The following is a 20551-nucleotide window of genomic DNA, read 5'->3' as shown; positions in this document are numbered from 1 at the left end:
TCCAGGACTGTGGCTCCTCGTAACGTGAACCGATTCACCGCCTCAAAGACGATGCCGTCAGGCGGCGGGGATGCGTGCTGCCGACCCCTGTCTCAGAGGCGGTCTGTCGGAAACAACCAGGAAAGGACGGAGGAGAGAGCTCGGCGCGAGCTGGCTGGACGCGCCGGTGCGGCTAGGAGAGGCGCAGCTAGCGGCCCAGTCGACACAGACGCCGGCCTGCCAGCGTTTTGCCAAACGGCATCGGCACAGCCCACCGACGGACAGTGGAGAAATACAGCTGGGATGAGGATCGGCTGTTGAGAGCGGACACGGCTGGCGGACGGCCCTGCAGTGCCCGTTTGTGAGACGCCGGCGTGCCGACAGCTGTTATAGCGGTGCCTGCTGATTGGAGAGACATCTTGTCCCCCGCACCATCCATTCCCACTCTATATGTTCCAATCTGTCCCTTCTGATTACCGGGAAAAAAAATGTCCCCAATCGCTCTCTGCTACAGTATGCACTATCTGGAATGAACATGTATAGTAGTATTAATTAAAAATAGCCATTTGACATTTGAAATTCACCGAGGAAAGACTGAGTAATTATAAATACCACATTTTTTATTTGTCTTGTCAACAGATATCTTTAAACATGTCACACATCCTTGAATATATTAAATATTTAACACCCTCCGTGAATTATGTAAGAGGACTGTGTGAAATGTTTTGTAACCAGATGGAAGCTGTTTTACCGGTGTCGTTTGTGGCAGAAAAACAATGAAAAAACAGCCTTCAGTCTTTTTGTGAAAACTCTTCTCGCCTCTAAAACCTTCCAAAAATAGCCTGTTCTAAAAAGTCGACTGTGCACCCATTAATGAAGAGTCAAACGAGGTCAGGAGAAGGACCTGTTTGTTTTGAGAATTTGAGATAAAACAGTTGGGGAGTGAGAAAGAGAGAGACGAGGAGAGAGAGGCGGGCAGAGAGAGAAGGAGAGAAAAAGAGGGCGAAAGAGAGGTAGAGGGGGCGGAGAGGGAACGGAAAGGGAAGAGGGGCCGTGGAGAGAGAAGGAGAGAGAAGGGAAGGAAAGGGGAGGAGGGGAGAGGGGCAGCAGAGAAAGGGAGAAAAACAGAGGGAGGTAAAAAAAATAAGAGATACACAGAGACGTAGCTAACAGGACAGGGAGCTGGAGGAGAGGGATGGAGGAGAGGGGCTGGGGCGGGCTCTGATCTCCCCCCCTCGCTTCCAAAGCGTGTCCCATTACAGCAGCATTATCCCGGGCGGCAGGCTGCCCAGCTCCGCTTCTCTCCGGGGCCCAAGGTCATAATTGATTGGCTGTGCAGAAATATACCTCGGCCGCATAGTTAACCTCCTCACCTGGGCTCCTCCTCCTAATAAAGAAACGGCTCAGACCGAACGCCAGCCAATCAAAGCTATGTCACGCTGGGCAACAGCCCAGATTTACCCACGTTCCCCGCCCTGCGCCTTTTCAGATGCGAGACGCTCTCTGGAATATGGAGCCGGTAGGAGACTGTGCAAATATTTAACTTGTCAGGTGGAGACTGTGCTGAGAATAATAAGATGATCAAATACGTTTGCATGGGACATACCTTCCTCAATACATCGCAAGCCATTTGATGTCAGATCATTAGTCAACAAAAGCAATGCTCCACGAAAGATGACTAAAAAAAGATATGTTTATAAAATACTATTCCAAAACAAAACACCATGACTTAGGCCAAACCCTTGACCGTAATTTCAGCTTACATGTTACAGTAAATGGTTTATATAATGCTAAGTTGTAGCAGTGTCTGTTTTATACTTAATCAGGAAAAATCACACCCCTTCTCCGCCTGTGTCTGTGTGTCTATGCACTCCCTCCCTGTCTAGGCTTCTGCCTTAGAGTCCACCACCACCTGTCTGTAAAGATTTCGGGTGATTTGTCCAACTGATTGACTGCGAATAGCACTGTATTTCTATATGGTAGTAGATGCTAACACAGGCAAGTAGATGGAGAGCTATACAGTCTTTTAATTTGAGATGAACTGGTACAGCAACACTTTAGCAGTGAGCCCGGATCACCTGCCTGCCTGATTGTGTGACTATTGATTCCACCGTTTCTGGAAAATCAGCATTGGACAGTATGTCTCCATGATGTTAGCAAGAGACAGAATCAAAGTTAGGTCCTGGCTATGCTTGGGGGCAGGAGGCCAAAAAGCTACACAGAAGTCTATCAATACCCCATTATGGCGAATGATAGCGACTCTGCGCGGCTAGCACTGTAATCTCACTAGAACGCTACGGTATCCCTGACCTGGTCATACAGTATGCAGGCTCGGCTTCAGAAAGCAGCCCTGAGCTCCACGAATTCAAGGGGCTTATGGAGTGCTGTCTGTAAAAATCAATAGCCTGCTACAATCAGTCAATGCAGCAGCCTAATTAGGAGGCCAAACACCGGTGGTGTGAAGGCAGCTATTTGTTATTTTTTAATTTGCTGTTCCTAACTTGTTTATTTTAGTTAATTGTTTCTTTTCCCTTTTTTTTTTCTTTTTCAGCCAAATCCTTTTGACCTTGTCTATAAAATCCATGAGATTTACCGAAAAATCACAACCTTACACATAAGCATTACCTCTGATACTTAAACTGAATAATTTAGCAACTGACATTTCTGCCTTATTGAATTTTCCATCATACTGGATTTTTGTGTGAAAACGCCTCCTCTGAGACTGTTTATCACATTGACATCAACTATCACAGCTACCAATACAAAGTTTCTGCAAGAGAGATTTGGTATATTGGCTTGAGCTTTCCTCCTGTTAATATGTACTCCACAACATGCCACAACAAGCGTCTCATCTCTTCAGGAACATGTCTGCCATGAGCTGCTGAATTTTACACATTATGTCACATTTTCTGGCAAGTAAACATCACCTCCTTAACATTTTGACACACCAACAGCAACTTTCACCAGACAGGTCTTTGGAGGTTCCAAAAAGCTTAGCAAACAACTTGCCTGCTAACAGCGAATTACCTTCTGGCATGACGTGCCAATGGACCTATCACTATGATATTTTCTGTGCATGTGCTAATATACTGCGATATACTGTTGTAATGATACACAGAACATTTGTGGCCTCTGGCTTCCAGACCACGGGACTGAGCCTCTGCTGAGTCACATTCTCAATCAACTTCTCTGGTCAACCAAGACATAATGACGTGTCCTCTCCCCTTCGTCTTGCGACCCTGCAATGAACTCACCGCTCGATCCATAAGGCACCAGTTTTGTGCAGGAACACTCACTTTTGAGAAGAGGAGCCCAATTTAATGCGCTTAAAATATTAAAGCGGTTATAAATGGTTTTATCAATCAGAGTTCGATTGACAGCTCCAATACCACGAGCCAATCAAATGTCTGGGGGCCCAAAATAACCTACCAATCAGGTTCCAGGAAATGCACGTGGGGTTCCGTCGTGTTAACCTTTGTTAAATGGTAGTACATTACATTACAGGCATTTAGCAGACACTCTTATCCAGAGCGACTCACAGAACTTTTACATTGCATTCATTTATACAGCTGGATATACTGAAGCAATGCGGGTTAAGTACCTTGCTCAAAGGTACAACAGCAGTGTCCTACCCGGGAATCAAACCTGTGACCTTTAGCTTACAAGGCCAGCTCCTTACCCATTATACTACACTGCTGCCTAGTACAGTTCACTTCTATCTAGCCTTGCAGAATTATAATTTCCTCTGATTAAGAATCACATAATATTATCCCTGATATTTTGCAAATTGTAGTTTTTTCATTAAACTATTCATTTATTAATTTACATAGCCAATAAAATATATCATTTTTCCAAACCATTGTTGTGTCAGCATTATGGGACATGCTGTATGAGAGCAGAGAAGCTCTTTGGGGACATGCTGTATGAGAGCAGAGAGTCTCTCTGAGGACATGCTGTATGAGAGCAGAGAGTCTCTCTGAGGACATGCTGTATGAGAGCAGAGAAGCTCTTTGGGGACATGCTGTATGAGAGCAGAGAGTCTCTCTGAGGACATGCTGTATGAGAGCAGAGAGTCTCTCTTAGGACATGCTGAATAAGGGCAGTGAATCTTAATGGTCTCTGCTGCTCTCAGGTCTCAGATTGAAACAGGAGAAAGCGCCGCCTCCGTCAGATTGTCAGAGCTAATCAGCTGTGCAGCGGAGCCCCGTGCGATTAGTACTAAAACAGAACGATGTCAGCGGAGGTCTTGATCCATGCAGGAGCGGAGCGGGGCACGCGAGGTTCTGCCGGGGCACTGTCAGGGCTCATTTCCAGCGGTGGGTATGCTCATAGGGAGACGTGGCAGAGTGATCACATTCACTCAGTAACTCTGCCACTCCACATTCGCTAAAGCTGGATGGAGGAACAGAGTCGACCTTGCGAATCCGTCGGGACTGAAATAAAAACCTAGAAAACCGCCTCAATCTTCCCGTGTTAGCTTTGCTTCTGCCAAGCAAATTCAGTCAGAGGCTGCGGGTTGCATCGGAAATATAGGTATATATATTGCAGGGCCAAGACCACAAATTCAGAATCACACTCACACCCAGAGCAGGGTCAGGACCACAAATCCAGAATCACACTCACACCCAGAGCAGGGTCTAAACCACACATTCAGAACCATGATCAAACCCAGAGCAGGGTCAGGACCACAAATTCAGAACCACACTCACACCCAGAGCAGGGTCAGGACCACAAATTCAGAATCACACTCACACCCAGAGCAGGGTCTAGACCACACATTCAGAACCATGCTCAAACCCAGAGCAGGGTCAGGACCACAAATTCAGAACCACACTCACACCCAGAGCAGGGTCAGGACCACAAATTCAGAATCACACTCACACCCAGAGCAGGGTCAAGACTACACATTCAGAACCACACTCACACCCAGAGCAGGGTCAAGACCACACATTCAGAACCATGTTCAAACCCAGAGCAGGGTCAGGACCACAAATTCAGAACCACACTCACACCCAGAGTAGGGTCAGGACCACACATTCAGAATCACACTCACACCCAGAGCAGGGTCTAAACCACACATTCAGAACCATGATCAAGCCCAGAGCAGGGTCAGGACCACAAATTCAGAACCACACTCACACCCAGAGCAGGGTCAGGACCACAAATTCAGAATCACACTCACACCCAGAGCAGGGTCAGGACCACACATTCAGAACCATGCTCAAACCCAGAGCAGGGTCAGGACCACACATTCAGAACCACACTCACACCCAGAGTAGGGTCAGGACCACACATTCAGAACCACACTCAAACCCAGAGCAGCGTCAGGACAACACATTCAGAACCACACTCAAAAACAGAGCAGGGTCAGGACCACAAATTCAGAACCACACTCAAGCCCAGAGCTGGGTCTAGACCACACATTCAGAATCATGATCAAACCCAGAGCAGGGTCAGGACCACACATTCAGAATCACACTCACACCCAGAGCAGGGTCAAGACCACACATTCAGAACCATGCTCAAACCCAGAGCAGGGTCAGGACCACAAATTCAGAACTACACTCAAGCCCAGAGCTGGGTCTAGACCACAAATTCAGAATCATGATCAAACCCAGAGCAGGGTCAGGACCACACATTCAGAATCACACTCACACCCAGAGCAGGGTCAAGACCACACATTCAGAACCATGTTCAAACCCAGAGCAGGGTCAGGACCACAAATTCAGAACCACACTCACACCCAGAGTAGGGTCAGGACCACACATTCAGAACCACACTCAAACCCAGAGCAGGGTCAGGACAACACATTCAGAACCATGCTCAAACCCAGAGGAGGGTTAAGACCACACATTCAGAACCACACTCAAACCCAGAGCAGGGTCAAGACCACACATTCAGAACCACACTCATACCCAGAGCAGGGTCAAGACCACACATTCAGAACCATACTGACCACCAGAGCCAGTTTAGAATCACAGTGATTAGTGTTAGTGTACATTTAAGCAGCCATGTGCTCGGATGCCTTTTCACCAAAAGCTGTGAACACAGTTGGCTGCCAGGTCAACATATAGCTCTGATGGTCACAGGGAATGTAAGGTTCTGATTGGAGGAGACGAGCCTCTCCGCCTCTCTCTCAGTCTCTTTTTCTCTCTCTAAGGTAGAGCAAGGACCACCTAGTATAGGTCAGCTGCCATCACCGTCCTCAAATAACTTTTTTAATTTCTGTAGATTCGGCTTTTCAGTAATAACACAAAAGACAGGACTAGCATCTCCAAGAACACGGTGCGCAGCGAAAACTCATTACACGGCATAAATGCAGGAACAGCACGGCGCATTTCAGAAATATTCGAACAGGAACAGAATCATGCATGGTCTAAAAACAGTTACACTCGAGGAATAGGTTTGATATTTTCTGCCTGGATGTTTTTGGCAATTCCAATACCTTAGCTACATTGGTCAAGCAGAACTGCTTTCTCTTGTGCAGCTGCCAGCTGGTGTTAGACAGCCACTTGGCTGAAATGATATGCATGGTGATTCTGCCTAATTGTGATTTTATCCTATTTGAAAGTTACAGAAGAGAGAGATACTGAATAAGACTTCAGCCACCCCCCAGCCCACCCCCCACCCCAGCTGCAGCTACAGACACCCACACGTCAAACACATATGCTCATCATTTGACATATGTCTCAAGAACCACATTTTCATTTGGGCATTTAGGATATGGGGAACTAAATAGCAGGGTTTACAGGAAATATTTGCCATGAATGCACTCACAAACACCCACACCCACACCCACACACACCCACACCCACACCCACACAAACACACACATACAATTACAATGAGGCACAAGTGTAAACGGCAGCAGATAGATCACAACCCGGAGCCAAAGACGCACAGTCAAGTGCACCCCTGTAACCCGTCTGCTAACGATGAAGCGACGTTCCTCCAGGACCTGCGGATCGCAAACGGCGGGGGAGAGAGGGAGAGCTAGCCAGCCGAACGGAGCGCCGCCCACGCGGGAGCGCTCGACTCGAGCGTCTCCGTGCGCTGCGCCGTCTAAACCGCGTCTGCGGGTTCAGAGGCCTGCGCACCACCGAGAGCAAACGCTCCTCCGTCTCCCCCTCTCTCCCTCTCTCCCCGAGGGAGCGGCGGCCGGCCCGCGTGGGCGAGCGAGGCCGTTTGACCCCGGGCCCCGCTGCCGAACGAGAGCGCTCCCCGCTACGCTAACCGCTCCCCCGCCCCACCCGAAACCTCCCAGGAGCCCCGCGGCTAGCCCCGCCGTAGCGGCTCGGCTCCTTCTCTCTCACCGCTCGCTTCAGTCTGTGTTCTTTTCTCTGCACCGCGCCTCCTTTCTCTGTACCACTGCACATATCTGTTCTCATTTTTTAGTCCATCAATCTCTCCCTGCCCCACCTCTTTATCCCTGTGTTTTCCCCTCCGGTCTTCATTTATGCGGTGCTTAGCGTGGTGTTTAATCGAAATGTAAAACCGGCAGAGGTCAAAGGTCAGACAGGCGCACCGGTGAGGCGGTGGTACAGGGCAGGCCTGGCGGTTTATGTCTGGTAAAATCTGGCCTTAGGCTGCTTTACAGTTATCTTCATTTCACTCTCGGGATTCTCACGTGACATTATTGTGAAATTCAACGCAAGCTACTTTGGGCTTTGCTGGTGGAAACAGGCGCGCTATTGGCCGGTTTCTTGTAGGTCAGTCGGTCGCAGATCCCCAGAATGAGGCTGTAATTGGACGGACCAATGAGCAGAGATGCCCGAAAGGCCAGAGGCAGTCGATAATCGATGACTTTGTGTGTATGCTTCATCCCCAGGCCTGACCCTAAAGCGCCCATTTTAAAGTCCTCATTCTCTTTCCTTTCCTGTGCTCTTTCTGTGTATCTCCCGGGTTCTTTCTTCCCCTCCCTATAACTGCAGCTCTCCCTCCCTCTTCCTCTCCCTTACCCTATTGTGAGCAGGACAGAGGACCTTCAGTGGCATATTGTAAATGCAGCGATAGCTACAGAGACGAACTACAGAGGCAAACTGCCACCCAAAGAAAAAAGGTGATGTCACAGTTGTTACTGCTGGGTAAGCGGAAATGTCTTATTTCACTGCAGTGAAATGGCTCAGGGCAGCAGGGGACGAGATCCAGCTTCAATGGTGACACGGTTGGCGGTTAGAATATGGATACTATGAACTGACTGGAGTTGTCGATCAGTTCTCTGGAAACCGGAGGGTGGATAGGTGCTTAGTGAGCCTGTTGAAGGTGAAGGCAATGAACTGAACTTTTCGGGCAACATGAAACACTAACTGGTTGATGGTCACTGGTTTTTGCTCTTATTGATGGGAATGATCGCTTTTTTATTTTATGCATTTAATTAATTCATTTCTCTTTATAATATTGGCTTTTATGCTTGGGTTTTGTTGTTGCTGTATGGTCTTGTTTGTCTAAAGATTGTAACCTTGTGGGTTTCTTTTTCCTTTTTATTGTTGAATAAACTGAAGTTAAAAGTTCAAAAAAAATCTTTAGCTGTGAATTACGGAAGACCAGAAGGAGACAGTGAGGATTAATAGTCAAACTCCAAATAAAGAGGTGTGCTTGGCGGGTGGATCGATACCCTGTTAGTCACCAGCATATGTCTCTTGTCATGCATTAATCTGACAGATTGTTTGTGGTCGCCTGTGGCAGAGCTAGCTCTACTTAGAGATCATAGTGTGTGTGTGTGTGTGTGTGTGAGAGAGAGAGATAACCCCTTAGCCACACATGACAGCAGTGCTTGGATCAGTAATTTGTGCTTTCTCACAACAATTACACACCAAGCACTAGCAATGAGGCTTCCCTGACCTGTAACATACACAGGGTCTGCAGGGTGAGTGCTTCCTGTTTCATTGTGGCAGTGAACAAAGGCCTATGGGCTTGTGCAAATCATGGAGATTTAACCTGAGCATGGACTTATTTAACATATGTAAAGACAGGCACAGACAGGAGTTCACACAAAACACCCATACCCAGGGGTACGTGCAAGCACACACACACACACACACACACACACACACACACACGTGTGGTCAATTCCATTTCAATTCAGTCAGCTCAATTCATGAATTGAAAACTGCTTGCAATGTTCCATGTGGATTTTCCAATTGATTAAGGGGCCGACTGTGAATTTAACAACTTAAGTGCTGTTTATACACTCCCAGCTATGCGGGACATGCACACATCTGTGCAGCCTCGCTTCAGATACTCAATCACTTGACTCCATGGGTGGTCCATGCTGATGTGCACTGACTTATTAGCTCATCACCACCCACCGATGTGTATTTTCCCGGAGTTCCAATCCAAGGGCATGGCGTGGCATTGATTTTGTTACTTACAAAATAGTCAACAGCATACAGCATTTGCCGTGAATGTACTCACAATCACACCCACACCCACACAAACACACGCGCGCACACACACACACACACACACACACACACACATTGCGCGAAAAAAGGGCCAAGGGCCACAAACTAGCTAACTCGCCAGTCTGATCTGTTTTACCTCACATTGACACGACCAAACACGACCACACCTAACCCACCGTGAATACTGTACTACCCTCTCCTTTTCCATTTCCTGCTTAGGGAGCCAAATTCTCCATGGAAATACTTCCCACTGGGGAAAAGAAACATGTGTAGTATACAAATAGAGATCAATGAAGCATGCAATTCCAATATCCCCGCAGAGCACAGCCAATCATACACACTATAAAGCTCCAAGCTCCTTCTCAAAGTGGGCAGCTGCCTTCGAAACACATGCATGCTATTCGTTGTAGATCATTATTTGAACGGGTATTATTTTTTCTGTATATACTTAATTTAGCAGAGCGTGGAAAAGTATTTCTCTAAATTAATTTTAAATGAATGAATGGAGGCAAATCAGTTACACCTGCTGATTTGGTCTTCACTATCTATTCAACTGGATCTGTGTCTTAGATGTTCTGTAATCAAACAAGATGTATAGCTCCTGCATTCATTCTGTTCTATTTCATTGTAGGAGGCACCAGTTTAGAACAGGAGCTTCCATTGTTGCTATGTTACCTGTGGTGTTCTGTCTTCAGTCATGTCACTTCATGAATATTCATAATTAGCCATCAAATTCAAACCCACTGATGTTCAACAGTAGTGCAGATTACTGAACATAATTAATGAATTGAAATTAAATCAAATGGAGATCATCTACAGGTTACTAAATAAACAGATTTCAACTTTTCAGCTTCACTCCAACTGCTAGGCTGTTCTATGGTAACTTCCAGTACGGTTGTTAATCGTTTCCCCGTCCCCTGTGGCTACATCACTGTAGTTCCCTCTCTGATTCACTGTCCTCCTGCTTCTCTTCTGAGGACTGCTCCAGCACACCACATCCTGTCATATGCAAGATGCCTGTCAGCAGGTACTCTCTCTTTTCCTCCCCTGCACACTTCTTTAAGTCAATCCATTCTTTTGTAAAGACAGGCAGAGCAAGAAAAAAAATCTACTCAAAGTTAATGCATTCACCAGCCATTCTTCCAAGAGCCACACAATTCTCACAATACCACCAAGCTGAGTCACACAGATTTGTTTTCCTTCCAGCTTAAAGACGCCCGTGCCTGGAAATTTCTTTGAACCTGGCTAACAGAAAGAGGGGAGACGCAGACAGTCGTCACAGAGTCAGTTCGGTCGTGACTAAATACTCTGGGCAAGAAAATGGCTGCAGTAACCTGCACTGCTTGGAGGGAACAGAAACAAGCCACAGTATGTTCCAAAATGGCGTCTTTCTCTGTGACCTGCTTTTTAACTGTTTCTGAAACAGGAAAATCCACTAACACTGACATCACTGACTTTTCCATGCAGGTGTATTTCAGAGCAGTTCTTAATGCTATGCTATGCAGCACACAGCATGGTGCTGGGAATGATATAATATTCTCCAAAGACTCAGCAATTCATTTTTGTCCCATGTATATTTCATATTATACTATACTGAAACATATACTACAAGGGATATTCCATAAAAAATAGAATATTATTTTTGAAAACATTTTCACTGAAATATGAACTTTTAAACTTTTTTTTCTGCCGTGTCTCAGTAGGACATGATGCAATACAGAAAAATGATCAAACAGTACATCACTATCACATAACAAAAATCACATGACTAAGCACAGTGTACATTTTGTTCAGAGCAGTAGTTGTGGTGTAGATGTTACTGTGAGCAGCGAATGGAATGGAATGTATGTTACTCTGGTCATTGAGTGTAGTCTATGTTATCATAGACTGTGCATGTGGTATATATTACTCTGGTCATTGAGTGTGGTCTATGTTACCATAGACTGTGTATGTGGTATATGTTACTCTGGTCATTGAGTGTGGTCGATGTGACCATAGACTGTATATGTGGTATATTTTACTCTGGTCATTGAGTGTGGCCAGTGTTACCATAGACTGTGTATGTGGTATATGTTACTCTGGTCATTGAGTGTGGTCTATGTTACCATAGACTGTGCATGTGGTATATATTACTCTGGTCATTGAGTGTGGTCTATGTTACCATAGACTGTGTATGTGGTATATGTTACTCTGGTCATTTAGCCATTTCCTCAGGTGTGGTGCAGGTAAGAGGGCAGAAATCAGGAGGAGGAGGTTTCTCACCATTATCTGTGGCCATGAAGACTGCGCTGTATCTGTTGTCATGGACGAAGGGTGACTCGCGGTCCAAGATGGCGGTGGTGTTGACCGTGCCTCTGACTGGGTTAACAGAGAGCCAGCCTGCGGGGTCTCTCAGCACTGCAAACCTGTGGGAAACAGTCAGGCATTGATTGCCAACACATCTATAATACCTGGGAGATTTCAATACTCCACCAAGGGAAATGTAATATTCTCCAACACTTGGTGTCACTGAGGAATGTTATTTTTTTCCCCAAAACAACAAGCTGAACACATTCTCAGTGCCAAAAGTTACAACTAGTCTTTAATTTGCGCTATTTTGACAATAACAGCAATCACGGTAGTTTATCACTTATATTTCAAAAGGGATCTTTACTTTTAAATTCTTATTAGGCTGTTATTGCTGTTGATAATTTCAAAAGGACCCTTTACTTTCAAATTGATATTTTAAGCTACAAAGGAATGATAATCTTCTAGCTTATCATCTCTTTGCTGTGTGCAGTCATTGCAATATTGTGCCAAGATGTAGTTTTTAATCATCATATTTATTAGTTTATTGGATAAGTTTATTAGTTTATGGAAGAAAAGAAACATTAAAATGTGGGCTCCTCAAAACTGACCATCGGAACTCTGGGAAAATATTAAATCAAACGTGCAATGGCTGGTTAGGATTCCACGTCATCTCACACACAGTTTATCAATGTGGTGCAGTTATATTTCAAAGCTGCTCTTTAGCTTCAAACTGATATACTGCATATCAAGCTAACACATGTATATTTATGAATGACTCTTCAGATTTAAATGTATATTTTTAGCATGCAAATGAGTGTTTATCGTTCCTCACCTCATTAATCTATTCAGTTATGATATTGTGCCAAGAATGTCATTTATATTCTTACATATTAATTTAATTATATGTGATAGAAGAAACATTGACACTTGTTTATCAAAACCAAACAGATTTTAATACTCATTTGACAAAATGTTTCATGGAAAATATGAAGGCAATACATTCAACGCAGGGGCTGCACCCAAAAAGTATTTCTCTCAATGAAAATCTGTGAAGCTGTACATAAGAACTACAATTTACCACAATGGGACCAACTGTCTAAACCTTTTCACTATCCTGCTAAATCACATAACTAGCTTTCAGTGTTTGTTTGGAATGCTTGTCTTTGCACTTGTGTTTTCATTCAACTGTAAGTTGCTCTGGAGAAAAGTATCTTCTAAATGCCAGTAGAGTTAACCATAATAAACCTTTTGTCAAGGTGACCTGCTGATATGCATGTTTGTGGGTGTATTCATGGTGTGGCTTCAATAGTAAAACTAAATTTAAAAGCCTTTTTTGAAAACTGTGAAAAACATCATTCTCAGAGAACATTCTATTCACTGTGCTATTTTAGGAGACAATGCAAGAAACAAAGTTGAGATAAAATAACATCTTTTAACAAAGCAAAAATTCCCTTATAAAGATATGCTGTATTTAAAAACAAAAAAAACAAAAAAACAAAACAGGCACCACTGGCATAAGGGACAGCTCATAAACAACATATGGTGTTCAAATACACGCACACACACACACACACACATAGTGGTCACTTTATTAGGTACACCTACTCATTAATGAAAATAGCTTGCTCCTCCAGACAGCAAGTCATGTCGCTGCAACTCAATAAACAGTATACTTATTTGGTCCTCATATTTAGAGACAACAGCAACAGACTTCAAATGCAAATTCCACACTTTGAATCAATTTTTTTTGTTAGCTTCTGTGAGCATGAACTAATGATACAAAGACACACAGCTGGCCAAGAAACAACCTAATTGTCCAATCACTGCTGCTCCCATAAAACTGGGGGACTGTCTATATAAAGAGCTACCCTCAAATTAATGCTGACGCTCTGCACTTGGATATCATGTTCATTGTTTTATTTTAAATCTGGTGTGCTGGAGTCCAGAGCCAAAACAACACAAATTGTGCCTCTCTCCCAATATGTCTGCATTTAATTGTACATGGATCTGAGTGAGTTCTGTGGAGAAGGGGAAAGGGGATAAGTGTGTAAAGGGAATGGGCTGTTGTTTACAGGGAGTTTATGTGAAGAAAGTGTAATACATTGCGCAAACTGAAGAATAGACCTTACAGATATTGGACCTGGTGAATAAACAGCTCCACCTATGCGCACACCAACACCTAAGCAGGCGCACATACTCGCACACTATAAATACAAACAGAAACGTGCACATCGACACGAACAGACAAAAACGTGCACTATAATGTGCAAAAAGGTTGCATGCACAAGAATATAAACACTCAATTTGACAATTTGGGATATAGATCGACACCTGTACACACACAAAACAACAAAACGAGCACACAGATGTATGCAAACTCCAAATACTGTACACACACACACACACACACACACACACACACAAGCAATCCATAAAGACACCGTATGGATGCACTGTGTGCTTTCACACTTGTAAATACATACACACATAGCTGGGTGAGCACGGCTGCAATGTGAGAAAAGAAGACGGGGGGTTGGGGGCGGGGGCGTTGGGATGGGGAGGGGGGTTAACTCTACTGCTGGGCTCAGTGACAGAAAAAATTGTCTTTGAAACAGAGGATCTTCAGCTAACAGAGCGAAACAAAGCCTTCGGAAATGGCTTTGTAATCGACCTCCACTCTCACTTCACCACCACCTCCACTGTGAAAGAAATGAAACCAACGCCACAGACTCACCATACAGACTCACACACACTCACACACACACACACACACGCACACACACACTCACACACACGCACACACTCACACACACACACAAACGCACACACTCACACACACACACACACACTCACACACACACACACACACTCACACACTCACACACACACTCACACACACACACACACGCACACACACACTCACACACACGCACACACTCACACACAAACGCACACACTCACACACACACGCACACACTCACACACACGCACACACTCACACACACACACACACACACACACTCACACACACACACCCACACACACACACACACACACACACACACACACACGCACTCACACACGCACTCACACACACACACACACACACACTCACACACACACACACACTCACACACACACACACACACACTCACACACACACACACACACGTACACATGCAAGGACACACACACACATCACTTCACAGAGGGTAATAGCACACTGCCATAGGCTACCCACATGACCGAGCAGAAGAGACTTGCTGCAAAAATGCAGATCTGTTCCACAAAGGCAGTCTCTGTTAAATCCGTCTTGTCTGTATCTTGTCCACAACCACAACACAACTACAGCACAACTGCAGCAGAACCACAGCTCAAACCCCACTCTGCCTAAATGCACAGGTCTCTATGGGTCCAAAATGTCACAGGCAATACAAGCGAGACTCAAGGGCTCCCTTACTAAAACAGATCAATGCCGAAACAGACCCAGAACAGACTCCATTCAATTGCTGACCGCATTCACACTGGTCCTAGTTAATTTTGCACTCTGTGTGCAACTACAGTTCAAAGCTTCCAGGTTTGATAACCAGCCAGCCACATAAAAATGAGAGAAAACCACTAATCAGTCATTTTACTAAATCAAATAAAATCATTCAGCCCATAGCTAAAACCCAAAACAAATGTGTTAAAATGAGGCTTTATTGTCCCAAGTGTTTGCTTTGTCAAATTAGCGTCAGTTAGCCACAGCCCTGCCATGTTTACATGTCTTGTGCCCATTTAATCTGGGGCGGTGTGCCCGCAGTTTGCTATCTAGTGCAGTAGCACACAGTGAGCTCAGAGGGTGGGCTGGTCCTGTCTACACTGGTAATTGCCTAATTTGCCAAATGTTCATTTTCAGCTTTCGTGCTGTTTCTCAAAATAACCTGCATCACGATGTCTGAATGTATTCCAGTCTTGATCTCAAAAACTTTCCGAAATTTTCCGGACCTGACCCAGATCCAAACACGGAGCTAAAATCCCTTGGGTATTTGGGTTGCATTAGACATGTGAAGACCTCCAGTTGGATGTGACAGGGCAGGACTGCGAGGAAGAAATCTGGCTTTCTAGGACAGATCTGCCCGGGACGCCTGCAGCAGGCTCTCTGCTGGCAGGGGTACCCTCTGCACAGCACCAACAGGCCCCGGGCCCTCGAACCCTCTGCTGCCAGGGCGCACCTTTGTGGCCCTGCACAAGATATGAACATGATAATCCCCCACTCCGTCCAACCTGGCAACCTGGCCGGCGGCTGCAGAGAGATTCTGCCGCCCCCTCTAGCCAGCGACCAGGATGCTGCTGAAACAGACTGGGAGATTAAGGAGGGGGCAGAGAGAGAAGTGGAGGGGGATTGAAAAGGGCACTCTGCCCACCCTCAGGATCCAGGGCTCAGGTTGTTGGATTGTGGCTTCTGGGCTTGGCCAGACAGGCGGGCTGGTGTGTCACCAGACAGCGGGACAGAAGGCTGTATCCCGGTTGCCAGATCTCCCATTTTCTCTCATCCAGGATCCATAATGGTGGCCATGCACCAGAGAGAGTGTTTATCAGTGCCACAGATGACTGTAAGCAGTCTGATTTAAGGTGTGTCTGCTCTCCAATCCTATCGACATGCATGTATTTATCTGTTTATATCAGAAAGGACAGCTACTCAAGCACACAATGTTAACCAAATTGAATGTGGTTGTATATTAGTTAACTTAGTTTGAATTCTAATTTAATGCTGTCTTTGATTCTTCATACCAGTGGATCGCAAACATTTTTTTAATAGTGTACCCTATAAGATATTTTTTTCAGCTGAACACCCCTTCACCAGCACAAAAAAAAGAAACTGAACATCAATAATGTACACGCGTGTTATTTGGCAGTGCATACATGAACACTGAAAGGGCTGTTCAAATGGTTCGAATTTAGTGAGAAACATTGGCTTGTGCTTCACTTATGATTTTTGTAATTCTGGGTGAAAGGGAGGCAACTGCAATGATCAGGCTCTTTTCCAGACATAGTTTGTTTCTTTGCTTTTTCAGATCTAGGTTGTTGCAGAAAAGGTAGTTTCACACGAAGAAGTGGATCCAAAGGGTAGTAGCTGTTCCAAATCTTTCTTTCCCAAATCAGGTGTTTCTTCTTCACACATGGTAAGAGTGGAGAAATGGGTTTCTCACCCAGTCCTGCTGTGCAGATTGCTCTTCAATATAAAGGAAGAACTAAAAGCACAAGTTAAGTTGGCCCGATTTTCCTCTATTATTGGCTCCTCTGGAGCTCTCTCTGCATCCTCATTGGAGGGGAAAGCATCCCCCTGAGGAAAGCAGGTGAAATCTCCCTCTTCCACAGCTCTGCTTTATTGAGAAAACCACCCACCTTGCCATTCAGGTGCAGAGTGCTAGTGTCCTTGCCCCGCAGAGACATGTTCAGCTCGTTCAGTTCGCTGAATATATCTGCGAGATAGGTGGTAGCTTTGCAAGCCAGCGCGTGTCCTCAAACACAGTGACAAGGGGAAATCCCTGGTCTGACAGAAAGGTGTGCACTTCAGAATGTAATTCACAGAGCCGGGTGATTACTGTTCCTCAGGGAAGTCAGCGCGCTTCTGTGTGTGGTAACGGTCACGTGTGTTCGGAGGCCATGTTTTCACGAAGGCTGCAGTAGAGTCGCATGTTAAGTGGCCTCGACTCAATGAAGTTAATCACCTTGACAGCGTCATTCAAAACCTAATTTAACACATGACTCATTTTCTTGGATGCCAGCGCTGCCTTGCGTATGACGCAGTGATTCCACTGCATATGGAGGTTCTCCTCTCTAACTTGCACTACCAAACCTTTGACGTGACTTGTCATTGATGCGACCACATCAGTGCAAATTCGAGTGCAGGATTTCCAGTTCAGACCATTTTCATGGAAGAATGCATTAACAACATTAAAAACATCCTCTCCAGTTGTTTTCCCCTCCAAACAAAAAAGGTATATGCTCACAAATATCATCAGTATCAAGGTATCTTACAAAAACAATATGCTGTGCCTGTCCACTGACATGATTCATCGAACCAGAGTGAAAATGATTCACCAAGTTTTCTGGCTACCTGATCAATAAAGTCTGTTGGCACTCCTGTAAATAATGTCCAGTTCTGTCGCACTCCAAAATGCTTGCAACGCCTTATACACAGGTTTTTAAGTGATAAAAAACTGCTGGCACTATGAATTGATTGTAAATCTTGTAAATCTATATTATAAACAGAAATAGACAAACATGTCATAGTATTAAATCTGTTTGAGCCTTGCCAGATCCTTGGCCCCGCATGTGTCAAAGTTTGCGTAGTATTCCACTGTAAATATACACATACACACACTTGAAGAGGTTCCTTAAGAGAAAAGAAATCTGGATTGTGAAACCACTATTTGTGGAGGGGCAGAAAGTCACTATGGCTGACAATTAAGAGGTGAGCACATAACATAAAATAAAATGTGGACTATGGTTTGCCATAATTATTACGCAACATGATATATGCAGTTGCCAAATTAATATTCGATCACACATGAAGGTAATCAGGGGAGCTGGGATAATTATCTGTCCAATCAAGTTAACTGGCATAGTTATCTGTCTATATTTCGTGGAAACTGATCTGAAGTAATTTCATAACTGCACCATGCAGTGAGGAAAAAGTGAATTAAACGTGGACAATTAAGACAGACGGATGGTCATTTCACGGTGCTTTATTGTCAAACATTAGGTCCTCACACAGAGCAAGAACAGCAAAATAATCCTATTCCTAATTCTTGTCTCTTATGCCTTATTTTTTTGTCACCAGTGCGAGTTACTGTAATAGGCTACAAAATCAGCTCAGGCTCCCTGAAATTTGGTGTACGTCAACTACAAAGTATGTAGAGAGTACGCACCTTATCATGTCTCAAAGGTTGTCTTCATAAATAGGCTAAGGAACTCTGCGCATAAAGTTACTCAGCATCCTTTCCATGCTTACACACCCTTCATACATTTTTACACTTTGTTTTGCTTATTTTCTTTCACTTATACAATAACACATCAAGCTACTTGGTATAAATACAAGCTATATAGCAGAATTATTCAATTAAAACAAGTCCTGCAGGAGGGGTGAGGGCAGGCAATCTTAATTGTCTTCATCAATGATATTTTCTGTGGTAAAATTTACAAAAGCACCACATTGCTGGTCTAGCAAAAATGTTAAAAACAGTTATTTCTGTTAAAATAAATAAACATATTTATTTTAATTATTTATTAATTTCTATCTTTTTTTTAAAATTTTTTTACATTATTATTATTATTATTATTATTGTTATTATTATTATTGTTATGATTTTATTATTGTTATTATTGTATAGCCTACTCGTTGTGGCCATTGCCACACTGTTGATTGCATTGTTGTCGTTTCCACAATGTTGTTCGTATTTCATGTTTCCTGTTCCTGTTTCTATGTGTACGCTTTGGCAATAAGTACAAGTGTATTTCATGCCAATAAAGCATTTTGAATTTGAATTTGAATTTGAATTTATTTCAGAGGATTTAACATCCTCGATGGGAGACCAGTATCTCAAAATTATGAGATTATATGAGATATTATACTAAGTAATAATTATGAGATATGGTAACACTTTACAATAAGGTCACACAAATTGCCATTAACTAATGTAGTTGTAAGCTGCTAACTACTGAAAAGTACAGCTTAAAGTATTTGTACATCATTAATTCACGTTAACAACTACATTAGTTAACGCCAACTCATATGACCTTATTGTATAGTGTTACCTGAATTACTAAATTGTAATTATGAGATTGTACCTCGTAATTGGGATTCTGTATCTCAAAATGATAAGATATTTGAGAGGAGTGAGCATACGCAAGCCATGTCAGTAGCTGTTTGCATTTAGATGTAACTTGGTCAACCACTGCCACAGCTGTGGACTCACAGTTTCACACAATATGAGCCTGCTGGTGATTGAGATTAATGAACGTATGGAATACTAGATACAGTAGCCTACATTCATGAGGCTCAAACGCAGTCAGGCTCCTACTGCACAAATCCATCTCTCTCTAGAGCTGTAGGCTATGATATTCTTATTAGCTATATGCAGCCTCTGCCATAGCTTGTTATACCATGGTCTGGGTGAATACACAATTCTGAATACCTGGAAAGTGTGCATTAAAAACGGATAATTGCTAAAATATAATTATCCAGCCACTCCAGGTTATTGATACCAGTTGCTCCGCATGACGTCGTGTGGCAGCTATCAATGAAACGAAAAGAGCATCAACTTGTGACTGCAGAAGCTGAAATGTATGATAATAACACTTGCTTCACATTGAATATATGTGTTATATCAACACTGAGCTAACTAACCAGTGTGGTATAAGTATGTGCTATATTTATTCAATTTAGCTAGCTAGCTATGATAGAAGACATACTGTGAGGCCATTTTGATCCAAGAATAATCAAATTTATGTGACTAGAATGAGAGGGACTAGTGTCTGGTTGCTAGGTCATATCTATGGTTTGAGCTATTTGCTGAAATTTGGAGAAGGGTGTAGGGGCGTGGTTTGTAATGGGCATGTCTCGGAGTCTGCGGCTGTCGACCGTCTCGACTCGACCGAGCTTCATTTCGGAGGCTGCTGTACCACCCCCCCCCCCCCCCCCCCCCCGGACATGCAGGGAACAGGTGGTATAGTAGCACGCCTTCGTGAAGCTTGATCGACAGCAGGCTCAGCCAGTGAACAACTGCAAAAGAGCTGCCGACAGGCTGGCGTATGCTCACTCCACTCAAAGTGTCTCATAATTATGTGATACTAAGTCATAATTATGAAGTACTAAGTCATCATTATGAGAT

The 20551-nt window shown here is 44.1% G+C and overlaps 1 protein-coding gene across 2 annotated transcripts in view; it reads right to left on the bottom strand.

Moving 5' to 3' along the window:
• cdh13 (cadherin 13, H-cadherin (heart)) overlaps positions 1-20551 on the bottom strand; it is a 453601-nt gene that overhangs the window by 40482 nt on the left and 392568 nt on the right. For both annotated transcript variants that reach the window (XM_035419934.1, XM_035419933.1), the window contains one exon: positions 11646-11788. In XM_035419934.1, the coding sequence (XP_035275825.1) occupies positions 11646-11788 (143 nt within the window). The remainder of the gene's footprint in view (positions 1-11645; positions 11789-20551) is intronic.

Source organism: Anguilla anguilla, chromosome 5 (assembly GCF_013347855.1).
Source record: "Anguilla anguilla isolate fAngAng1 chromosome 5, fAngAng1.pri, whole genome shotgun sequence".
Classification (NCBI taxonomy): Eukaryota; Metazoa; Chordata; class Actinopteri; order Anguilliformes; family Anguillidae; genus Anguilla; species Anguilla anguilla.
This window is presented reverse-complemented; position numbering and strand designations above follow the sequence as displayed.